At 43.1% G+C, this 12,350-nt stretch overlaps 1 protein-coding gene across 1 annotated transcript in view; it reads right to left on the bottom strand.

Annotated features, from left to right (window-relative positions):
* The window catches only part of LOC144687453 (N-acylneuraminate cytidylyltransferase-like), a 30,638-nt gene extending 19,035 nt beyond the window's left edge, over positions 1-11,603 (bottom strand). The window contains exons 1-3 of the mRNA XM_078553611.1: positions 11,221-11,603; positions 8,091-8,243; positions 1,417-1,547 (exon numbers count right to left, since the gene is read on the bottom strand). Of these exons, the coding sequence (XP_078409737.1) occupies positions 1,417-1,547; positions 8,091-8,243; positions 11,221-11,329 (393 nt within the window). The 5' untranslated portion in view covers positions 11,330-11,603. The remainder of the gene's footprint in view (positions 1-1,416; positions 1,548-8,090; positions 8,244-11,220) is intronic.
* Between the last annotated feature and the right edge of the window lie 747 nt (positions 11,604-12,350).

The following is a 12,350-nucleotide window of genomic DNA, read 5'->3' as shown; positions in this document are numbered from 1 at the left end:
TTAGCTTTACCCAACATCGGAAACATGGTGTCACATCAGCTTGATGTAGCTCTATCGTGCAAGACGAAAAACTTTCATTTTCTGTCTACAATATTATGGATCTCAGTTCCTTCTGCCATTCTCCTCCTCTAGGTAGCATTCTCAATTATTCAAAGGTCGCTGAACTATAGCTTATGCCATGATTTTACTATGGGTAGGGCTAGGAGCCAGTTCCCAAGTCTACCTCGGCCAGAACAGGAATCAAACCCCATGTTGTTGGCATTATTCTGAACCACATGCTAGCCATCGAGCCAACTGAGTTAACCACACCCCTCCCTCCCCTTCTGTCATTACTAACATTTCAAAACAACTTTTCTTTAGTTCCTCCTCCTTCAGGTACTATGCCCTAACAGGGTGTTGGCGACCATGGACTTCCACTGGATTGGTTCATGATTATGCTTGGAAAAGTACTGCAGTGGTTTGCCATTGCCTTCTGCAATATGGCTGACCAGGAAACTCTCCCGCTTTTAGCACCTGCCTTTAGGCATATTGGAAGGATTTACAGGCTGACAATCAATCTCTTTAGCCATGTTATGAACACCTTCTGTGTTCAAAGCCTGAAAAGGGACTTGTACCAGAGCTTTGGTCCAAAGGCAGGGATGCTACCACTGCGCCACAAGACCTCCCTGCCTTTAGATAAACATCTTTAATGTAGAAAAGCTTCCCCAGGTACCTTTTATAGAAAAGGATGTTTTTGTTCATGCATTCAGTGTCCAATACTCCAAAATCACCCTGAAGGCCAAGTACAAACTCAAACTCCTCTTTGTTACTGCTAACTACTTTCCTCTTTTCTCCTCACCTCCTGACGCCAGGTACAAGGAGCTCACACATCTCCTTAATTGGCATTATCCACTCAGAAAGCAACTAGGCCTCAACTTGAATAATCAGATTTGAGTTATACTTTAGAACATCAACTAAAGCTCCCTCCTGCTGTCACCCTCCCTAGCCCCCATCAAGTATCTCCAATTCTGCAGGGGAGTTGGGGTTCTTTTGGTAAAATCTCATATCTGCCTTAATGATTTTCAGACAATGACTGGATCTCCCAGGGTCCAGTACAGGCCATGGCACCAGGTTTTCATGGGCACACGTTTCAAACCTTATCAAACTAAAATTAGCAATGTTATATCCCACCTGCTTATAATGATGACCCTGGGCCTGTATCTACTACAGGTGCAAGTCCAGCTGTCACAAGAGGAAGCCCCAGAAATCCTGTGGCAATACGACATTGGTGGAGACCTAAATTAACTGGTCTCCATCCCTTTATCCTCTGCCCTGTGCCTAGATCCAACAGACTGGGATAGAGGAAAAACTCCCCTGTTCTGCTAAGTTTCATTTTATAAGGAAGCTGAATCCCTCATGTTTGTGTCAGCCATTTACCTGGAGCAATCCAGCCTTAATTAACTGTGTAGTGGCAAAATAGAATGATCCATTTTCACAGAGCTCTCCACGCCAGTCTTGCCTTCGGGGCCTTTTAGCTGGATTCAGATTTAAAGGCTTTGTTACTTCACCTATTGTAAAATAAAATTAAAAAGACAGAAATCATTCAACCTCTCCTTTGGCTCCATTCACTCCCTCCTAGAAAAAAGTCCGGCTATTGGAATCCCTATGGGTCTTAGCTACGCCCGCCTTTATGCATGATACTTGGAACTTACTTTGTTCTAATCCTACTCAAGTTCCCTTACATTTTTGTATTGGTCCCACTTCCTGTTCTTGCCCCGAACTAGAAAATTTCCCCAACTTTGCTTCCACTTTTCATGCTTCGCTCTTCTTCAAGTTCATCTCTGGCCCTTCCCTCCCTACCTTGACTTTTCCAATTCCATTTCTGGGGACGGGATATCGACCAGTATCCACTTAGCTCAATGACTCCCACAGCTACTTTGGTTATACTGCCTCTCATAACGCTTCCTCTAAGGCCTCCATAACATTCTCCTGGACTCTCCCATCACTGTTGCATTTGTTCTAATGATGCCACCTTCCATACCAGCGCTTCTCTTTGACAGGGCCCTCAATTGTGTCCATCCCATTTTCTGCACTTCTGCTCTCATCCCTTCTCCCTCCTACAACCACAATAAGGTTCCCCTTGTCTTCACATTCTATCCACCATCCTCTGCATTCATCAAATCTTCCTGTGTCATTATTGCCACTTCCAGCATGATACTACCAAACACACCTTCTACCCCCTCCCCCACCCCCGTTTCAGCACACCAAAGTGGGTGTTTCTTCTGTGACGCCTGGTCCATTCCTCAATCATGCAAACCCCTCCGTATGGTACATTTCCTGTGCTTGCACATTTAGGTGACACCTGTCTGTTTATTTCCTCCCTTCTCACTGCCCACGGCCAAAAACACTTGTATACGTGAGATGACGATTGTACTTTTCTCAATTCAGTCCAGAATAATTGTTGCTTACAACGCAGTCTTCCCCACATTGGGGAGACCAAACTCAAATTGGGTGGCTGCTTTGTGGAATACCTCCATTCAGTCTGCAAGCATGACCCTGAGTTTTCAGTCACTTGGCATTTTAATTCTCTGACCTCAGCTAGCTATACTATTCTAATGAAGCTCAACAGAAGCTTTAGGAACAGCATCTCATCTTTCAACTTGGCATTTGTTGCCTTCCAGACTCAATACTGAGTTCTCCAATTTCAGATCATGATCATTGCCCCCATTACTTTGGGCAGCAGGTGCTGGCAATGATTCTGTTTTTGTCATTTTCAGCTCCTCTAGATCCATCTTCTATTTCTTCCATTATACCATTACCACCCCGTTTGCCATACGCCTTCATTGCTTCTTCATTTAATCTCTCCTGTCTTCCACCTAGATTGACCTTTCGGCGGCCGCAGACATGACACTAGGATGGAATTTGCCTCCCTAGTGCCAGGGTCAAGGAGGTCACTGAGCAGCTGCAGGAAATTCTGAAGCGGGAGGGTGAACAGCCAGAGGTCGTGGTCCATATTGGTACCAACAACATAGGTAAAAAGAGGGATGAGGTCCTCAAGGCAGAATATAGGGAGCTAGGAAATAAATTAAAAAGCAGAACCTCAAAAAGGTGCTAATCTCAGGATTACTCCCCACGTGCTAGCAAGATCAGGGATAGGAGATGAATGCGTGGCTGGAAAGATGATGTAGGAAGGAGGGATTTAGATTCCCGAGGCATTGGGACCCATACACGATGGACGGGTTGCACCCCAGCAGGGCCGGGACCAATATACTTGCAGGGGTATTCACTAGTACTATGGGGAGGGTTTAAACTAGATTCGCAGGGGGATGGGAACCTGAGCGGGCAGACACAAGAGAGTGAAACAAAGATAGGAATGAGATCTCCTCTCATCCTTCTAAACTCCAGTGAATACAGGCCTAATTGGCCCAACCTCTACTTGGACGACAAGCCTGCCAACCCAGGAATCAGTCTGGTGAACCTTCGCTGCACTCCCTCGATGGCAAGTACGTCCTCTCTTAGGAAAGGAGACCAAAACTGCACACACTATTTCAGGTGTGGTCTCACCAAGGCTCTGTACAGCTGCAGTGAGACATCCTTGCTCCTGTACTAAAGTTCTCTCGCAATGAAGGCCAACATGCCATTTGCCTTCTTAACTGCTTGCTGCACCTACATGCTTGCTTTCAGTGATTGGTGTACAAGGACACCCAGGACCCTTTGTACATCAACATTTCCTAATCTATCACCATTTAAATAATACTCTGCCATTCTGATTTCCCTATCAAAGTGGATAGCTTCACACCTATCCACTTGATACTGCATCTGCCATATATTTGCCCACTCACTCAACCTATCTAAATCGCCTTAAAGCTTAACAGCTTTCTCGTCACTTTCATTCCCACCAAGTTTCATGTCGTCAGCAAACTTGAATTATTACATTTGGTTCTCTCATCCAAATCATTGATATATATTGTAAATAGCTGGGGCCCAAGCACTGATCCTTGTGGTACCTCATGAGTCACCGCCTGCCACTCCAAAAAAGACTCAAATATTCTTATTTATTCATGGGATGTGGGTTCACTGGCTGGGCCAGCATTTATTGTCTATCCTTAGTTGCCCTTGAGAAGGTGTGGTGAGCTGCCTGCTTGAACCGCTGCAGTCCCTGTGGTGTAGGTACACCCACAGTGCTGTTAGGGAAGAGTTCCAGGATTTTGACCCAGCAACAGTGAAGGAACTGCAATATTGTTCCAAGTCAGGACGGTGTGTGGCTTGGAGGGGAACTTCCAGGTGGCAGTGATCCCATCCATCCGCTGCCCTTGTCCTTCTAGATGGCAGTGGTCATGGATTTGGAATATGCTGTCTAAGCAGCCTTGGTGAATTTCTACTGTTTCCTGTCTGATAATCAATTCTCAATCCATGCCAATATATTACCCCCAATCCCATGTGCTTTAATTTTACATACTAACCTCTTATGTGGGACTTAATCAAAAGCTTTCTGAAAATCCAAATACACTACATCCACTGGTTCTCCCTCATCTGTTCTGCTAGTTATGTCCTCAAAGAACTCCATGATTTCCCTTTCATAAATCCATGCTAATCCCGTTGATATTTTCTAAGTGTCCTGTTATCACACCTTTTATAGTCACATATCAGCCAAAAATCGAAAAGGTTACAGTATCTTAAGTGCTCCATTAATTTTGTGCAGAATCAGTTGTGCTTACCAGTTCACACTTCACTTGGAGCTCACCTTTACTAAAAGCCTTTTTTTATATTATTGTAATTGTGCCTTTTATCAATACAAGTACTCCTCCTCCTCAGTTCATTTGTCCTTTCTAAAGACTGGTCTAATGTTTAAGCTCCTAGTCACGCCAGCTTGCAGGCAGGTCTCTATAACAGATACTGCACCACGCCCTTTAAGCTGAATCAGTGTTTCTCCTCCAGTATCCCAAACCCCTTGGCCCAACCCACTTGCTGATTTTAAAAAGCTGCCTGACTGCATAAGCTGAACATTAATTCGGAGATGCAGGGGTTGTGGCCTGGTCGGAGGTTGGAAAAAATGGAATTTAGTAGCAGGGCTTAATGAGAAGTTTTTTGTCTTTAGAAAGATCAGAGTCCAGGAGCCAAAGGAAGATCAGGGCGGGTGGAAGGGGTGGAGAATGACTGTAGTACGGATTGGGGAGGCTGGGGTCAGCAGAAATCAGAGACCAGGGGCAGCTCGAGAGATGTGGCGAGGGGAAGTCAGGGGCCTCACAGAGAAGTGAAGAGTTGGGATAGCACTTGGGGAGGGAGGGGAATTTTTATCCAACATCAGGAGGTTGGTGAAACACGTGTTCTAGATTCAGCAGGTAGGTGGAAAGGCACTTACCTCCTTGGGCTAGCAGTCCACGCCCCCCACTCCCTCTTTAAGCAGTTGGTTTCCCGAGGCCTGGAAAACTCAACCATCAAGGGTTAAATTACAATGGTTGAATACAAAGCACCCAGTCTATTAGAATAACTAAATTGCCAACTTGCCTCCCGAGAGTGGGTTGGTTGCCTGCCCACTGCCCTGCTTCTGTTAAAATTGGAAGGGCAGGCGGGGTTGGTGGGAGTTGGAGGCAGGTTGGGGTAGGGGTTCAAATTTTTATTATAGCATATCCCACCTGACCCAAACTTACACATTTTAGGGAGATAAAATCTCACCACCCCACCCCCGCCAGGTCTATGGATCGTAGCTCCTTTGCAGCTAAAAAAAAACGAAAGCCTTTCGGACACCACGTGTCAAGGAATCTCAACCTGACCTGACCCAATGTCAATTTCAGCAACATTCCCTTCCTGTAGGCACCAGAAGCTGCTTCAACCAGGCTGGGCAAGTTCTGCCAAGGGGTTTTATTTACAGCACAGAAACCGATTGTTCAGGCCAACAGACCCATGTCTATGTATATGCGACATACAAGCCTCCTTCAACTCTTTTCATTTAATCCTATTAACACATCCTTCTATTCCTTTCTCCATCATGTGCTTATCTAGCTTCACTTTGAAGACATCTATGTCACTTCTCCATGGTAGCAAGTTCCACGTTCTACCCACTTTCTGGACAAAGAAGTTTTCCTGAACTCTTCATTGGATTTATTAGCATTAATCTCATATTTATGGCCACTGGTTCCAGTCTCGCTCTGAAGTGGAAATATTTCCTCTATATTTATCCTATCAAACTCTTTCATAATCTCAAAAATCTTTATCAGGTTAACCATTAGTCTTCTCTTTTCATCAGAAAACAGCCCCCGCCTATCCAATTTTTCCTGATCGAGTATAACCTGTGTGTTCTGGTATCATTCAAGTAAATCTTTTTTGCATCTTCTGCAATGCCTTTATATCCTTTTTGTACGATGGAGACCAGAACTGTGCACAATACTCCAAGTGTAGCCTAACCAAGGTTCTATACAAATTTTAACACATCTTCTCTACTTTCAATTCTACCCTAAAAGTTAACTCCACTGCTTTGTTTATTTTTTTAAGGCCCTTTTAACCTACATTGCTACTTATACTGCTTTGTATATTAGTACCCAAAGGTCCTTCTGTTCCTCCATTTATCTACTTCTTTTCCAAGGGGAGAGCAGCCTTCTTATTCTTGTTAGCAACACGCATTGTCCACACTGAAGTTCATTTGCGCACACACACACACCAATCCTGCAAGATTATTGCAACCATTAACAAAATTGCTCACTATTTACAGGCAACGAGGAAAAACATCAATGTTAGCTCATCAGCACCTTAATTATATCGATGCCTTTCTTAAAACCTGTATGAATACACTAAGTCTTAAAACTACATTTAACTCCTTTGTCTAAATCTTCTGTGGATAAATGGTCAACAGATCCAGGCACTAAAACATGCACATGGTATTGTTCATAGCGTCTGAAGAGACATTGCTTTATGCTACATAACATGCATTATCAGGGCATTCATATACGGTGACAGCAAGTTGCCTTTAGTTAGAACGTGGTTGGAATTTATTGGGAGCTCAAATTCTATTATCTGCATTTTTGCACAGATACTACAATTGACTGAAAGTTAATGTCACTTTGTTTTATCTACATTAAAACCTAAGATTGCAGAAAAGATGGTCCACATTTAGAATGCATGCTTCTGGGAGGGTGATTCTGAGGTTGGAAGCTTGAGGATGGGTTGTCAGGCCTGGGAGAACTGGTGGTAGGTTGTGGAATGTGGGAGTACTTGGGAGAGTTTTTGGGAGTCATGGTGAATATTAGGTAGAGCTTGGAGGGTTCCTCAAGCACGATGGGACTGAGGAGAGGAGGGAAAAAAAACTGGTTGCAGAAATGGCCCTGGGAGACAGAGAAAAGGTCCTGGGGACATAGAAGCACCGAATCAGGAGACTGCTGGAAAGATGGAGATCGAGTGCAGCATTATTAGGATGGCAATGGCAAGGTGTGGGAATATTTGAGGCGGTGGGGGCAGCAAATGGTTTGTGGGATGCCATCAATAATAGCAATAGCTGATGGGTTGAGATATGGTTACAGCAGAGGAAGCAACAGTGACAATGCAGCTTTTGAGTATTTATTTTAAATTATACAAGTTTCTCCAAACTACAGCAGTGGAAAACCTTTCAGTAAACCCTCCAATGAAACCCTGCACCCCCAAACCCAACCCCAAAACCAGACCCAAGCATTGGGGCCTCCATGTGTACCCCTTTTAAAAATTCCTTAATTACTTACACAAAGACCTTGGGAATTCGAGCCAACCAAGAAAATTTTGCTTCAATCCCCTCACTTACCAACGATCCCTGGTGTAAATGCAGTCTTGCTGTCACCTGGAGGCATTACTGCATAACTCCTGCAGTGTCATGCAATCAACTTATACAACGGCTTTGTAAGATGGACACTTTCTTAGAAATATAGATGAATTGCCAATTATAATCATACTGATGCTTCAGGGAACAGTTACCTAGAAACCTTCATTTCCAATTTGCAACTAATAAGCTTAGATTTCCAAATCTGCATCATTTTAATCCAATTTAAGGGGGTTACAACCAACAATAAAATATCAGGTTGGAAAATCTAGGTTACAGTGTCCATAATTTATTCAAAAACTAATATTATATCATACACATGGTCTACCTTTCAACACCTCCTGCCAGCGAAAATGATGGTGTCTTACAACAGAAAAGACAGAATCGTACCCCTCTTCCTTGATCATCTTCACTACATCTGTCAGATGGTATGGCTGGAGACATGGGGAAGTGCACTGTATATGACATACCACGTCAATATCTGTCAATGAAATAAGCACAAGAATAGTTATGATTTATAAAGTAAATGATAGAAAGAGGATTGTAAGGGGATCTTTCAATCCAGGCACTGGAAGCTTGCTAGTCCTATTACACTGCAGCTATGTGTGCACAGAATGCTACTTCTAGAGCAGGAAGTTACTAACAGATGTTGACTGCAAAGCGCATTACAAGGCCTTGTTGGAAGCTCGCTTATATACACGCTTACAGTTGTCCATACGGGTTTTTTTCTTTTCATTAGCAGGCAAACATTCAAAAGATTTACTCGTCACATTACGAAAAGATTCAACTAAATACAAGGTGAAAAGTTGCAAGTGAAAATTGCATTTTGCATGTATGTTGTAAAAGAATACCTTTCATTGGTTAACAGATTCAAAAAGTAGGGATATAAATTGCATCGAGACAAATAGTCATTTCTACATTTCAAAACCTTGGGAAAACAGGCACAAGTGCCTTCGGAGTCTTTTGTTACCTAATATTTACCAAACATTTTTACAGGATTGTAGAGCCAGATTATACTCTTTCCAAAATCATACTGAGCCAAAACTTCTAACTAGCATCAGAAAATGCTGCAGAAAGTAGAATAAATAAACGCACACTTACCTGCTGTAGAAAACAGCTGTGACACTTCTGTTTGCCGGAGCTGCTTGGGGCCTGCATTGAAAGATTCCTTGCAGGTCCCAGCGAAGTCTTGATCCAGTGTATTCAAAGAGGCCACGCCCCCTTTTTTTTACAGCACTAGCTGCTGTAAAGTAGGTAAGTTTAAAGGGCCAGGGAGGAGGTAAGTGTCTAAGGTAATTGAATAGGATTTGAGGGCAGGGGGTGGCCTGAGGTCGGGTGCTGGGGGGAGCGACACAGAGGTCAGGGAGATCCGTCGGGTCAGTCTGGGTCTTTACAATAGTTGCCCAAAAGTTGGAAGAGGTTTTAATTCTTCCAACTTTTCCTGAGTAACTGTCGGTATATCCCTGGCAGAACCATCAAAGTTTGCGATTAAATCGCAGTTTCGGATGATTCTCAGTGCAATGGAAATGTCCAGAAGAAGCTAGCACCTCAGGGCAATTGCCACGTAAACCCTTGCCTGGGAATGTGCCATGAGAATTCCCCAGCGCATCTGTGGGGTACCCCCCAAATCCGATGCTGAGGAGCGTGGAAGTTATGGACCATTGGCACATTAATTTCAAGACACATTTATTCCTCATTTTCTAGTTTTACAATTTAGGCTTTTATGATGAGCAAACAACTAATAGAGCAGGCAAGTGATGAAGGTAAGCATTTTACTTTCAAGTTTCTGAGCTGGTCTGAGGCCATTTACTCCACCCCCCGCCCCCCAAAGTTCAGCAATCCCTCCTGGTCACTAGTGTTAACCCACAAGATATACTTGGTGAGGCCAGTTCCTCGTATTTAATATCCAGGCACCCCATCCACAAACATTTGCCTCCTCTACGCATGGTAGCACCAATGTGTACCATCTGTAAGATGCACTGCAAGAACTCACCAAAGCTCCTCAGATAGCAACTTCCAAACCCATGTCCGCTACCATCTAGAAGGACAAGGGCAGCAGACACATGGGTACACCACCATCTGGAAGTTCCCCTCCAAGCCACTCACCATCCTGACTTGAAACTATAGCACCATGCCTTCACAGTTGCTGGGTCAAAATCCTGGAACTCCCTCCCTAACAGCACTGTGGGTGTACCTACGCCACAGGGACTGCAATGGTTTAAGGCAGCAGCTCACCACCACCTTCTCAAGGGCAATTAGGGATGGGCAATAAATGCTGGCCTAGCCAACGACACCCAAATCCCATCAATGAATTAAAAAAGTGAGGGTGCCAAAAATCTGATCAGTGGTTGTAATGATTTTGAGAATGCGATTTATGTAAACACTCAAAGCACGTATTGCATTTTAGAGGATTTGTAATTATTGATTTTCTTTTCTCCATTCACCATGTTTTGTAGAAAGAAAGGAAAACGTCCAGTTTTCAGGCAATTCTGGTTTTCGGACAGCTGGATTTGGGGTACTGTACCTGTATACATTTATCTATCATGGATTAGATAAAGTAATGACAATTCAGATGTACACCCTTCATCAGAACTGAGGCTAGAGGGGTAAGCAGCCATTTTAGAAACATTAAAGAAAAGGGGAGGGAAAATGGAGAGAACCAAGAAATACCAATCAGGTGTTTAATGACCTGCAAACTGCTTGAGAGAGAATAAATAGACAATACCTAATTATTATGTATAAAGCTGTCTGCAGGTCATTTAACCCATCCTTTGCGATTGGTGGATCTGTTGGGCACTTGCCGCACTCCTTTCCCCCCCCACCACCTCTCTATCTTTTCTCCAAACGCTCTTTATCGGTATAGAGAATATATTTCAACTTACTGGGAAGACTAAAACTAAGGGCCAAAAAAAAAAATCGGACAGTCATGAAAAACTGCAAAAGTGAATTTAGGAAAACCTTCTTTATCCAGGGAGTGATTAGAATGTGAAAGTTTCCACCAAAAGGAGAATATTGTCACTGGAGATCCTGGTGTCCCACATGGCACCTTGTTTCAGGCACCTCTGCCTATTTGTAAGGATGAAAACTCAAAGGAAAAGCATCCTCGGGCATCACCTGACCACTCAACTCAACAGCCCACTTGTTAATTAACGAGCTATAATTTAGATAAGTTAGATAAACACATGAGGGAGAAGGAAATTGAAGTTATGCTGATGGGGTTATAGGAAGAGGAGTGGGAGGAGGCTCACGTGGAGCATATTTACAGACATGGACTAGTTAGGCCAAATGGTCCATTTCTGTGCTTCACATTCTATGTTATTCATCTCAGAGGCCTCAGTTCCAATGTAGGGTAAGCACCCAAGACATTTGAACTTTACGTACAATGCACGACTGGACAGCATCTGCAGTATCACTCCTTTTATATCACCTTTAACTGGTGGTATTGCAAACTACAGTACCTTTGTGATTTTCCAAGAATTCCAAAATTGTGTCCAATGAACTCGATGTATCTTTTGACACTTCTGGGCTTCTACAATGTACTTTTGCTCCAAATCTTTTTGCCACCATCGCAATCTCTTCATGATCGGTTGACACCCATACACTATTTGACAAGTAAAAATAAGACAGTTTTCTAAGCAAAGTCTCATTATAGACCGAGATGTTTCAATGTTAGTTATATTTAAATGGTGTGCTTGAAACTCTGACACTTGCACAAAACCTCATAGCACACATTTTCACACAATACAGAAGTTTAAATTTTATTTTCCTATTTTACTATGAAGTGACATATTGAAACCAATTATTAACTTACAGAAGTGGGAGTCCAAAACTGAAATGTACTAAAACAGATTAATTCATATGTTTTATCTTAAATGGAGCAACAAAAAAAAGCATGTCTTTTTTTGATCATTGTGAGTGCTTTACATGCTTAATGGATGGTGGTAGCTGTTAACATACAAATATAAAATGAGTATATATTCAGTGTTTTCATTAAAATTCCTGCATGTGGCTTAATAAGTGTTGTAATATTAAGATTTATATATTTTGTCACACCTGAACCCAGCCCCTGCTTTTTAGTTTAATGCCCCATTTATTTGATTCACCCGGATACTAGTCCCAGCCTGATTTATGCAGAGCCTGTCCAAACGGATGTTCTGTTGAAGGGTCATTCGGAGTCGAAACGTTAACTGTGTTCCTCTCCGCAGATGCTGCCAGACCTGCTGAGTTTTTCCAGGTATTTTTGTTTTGGTTTCAAATGGAACAGTTCCCTCATTCCCCTGTGTTGGTATGAGTCTCCCATGATGGTTCCCACATCACTCTTTTAGCCATGCATTCAATCTAATCTGCTTGACCTATGAGGTTGTGTTTAATAATTTGGGATCCATCAAAATCCCTCAGCAGAATTTCATCCCCAGTTCTACCTGTATGTCTGATGGCAGGCAGTAAGAGCGGGAGAGTTTCCCGGTCAGCCATACTGCAGAAGGCAACAACAAACCACTGCAGTTCTTTGCCAAGCATAACCATGGACCAATCAAATGGAAGTCCACAGTCACCAACGCCCTCTCTGGGGCATGGTGCCTGAAGGAGA

Source organism: Cetorhinus maximus, chromosome 12 (assembly GCF_964194155.1).
Source record: "Cetorhinus maximus chromosome 12, sCetMax3.hap1.1, whole genome shotgun sequence".
NCBI classification, from domain to species: Eukaryota; Metazoa; Chordata; class Chondrichthyes; order Lamniformes; family Cetorhinidae; genus Cetorhinus; species Cetorhinus maximus.
The sequence above is the reverse complement of the archived record's forward strand: the minus strand, read 5'-3'. Positions and strand labels throughout refer to the sequence as shown.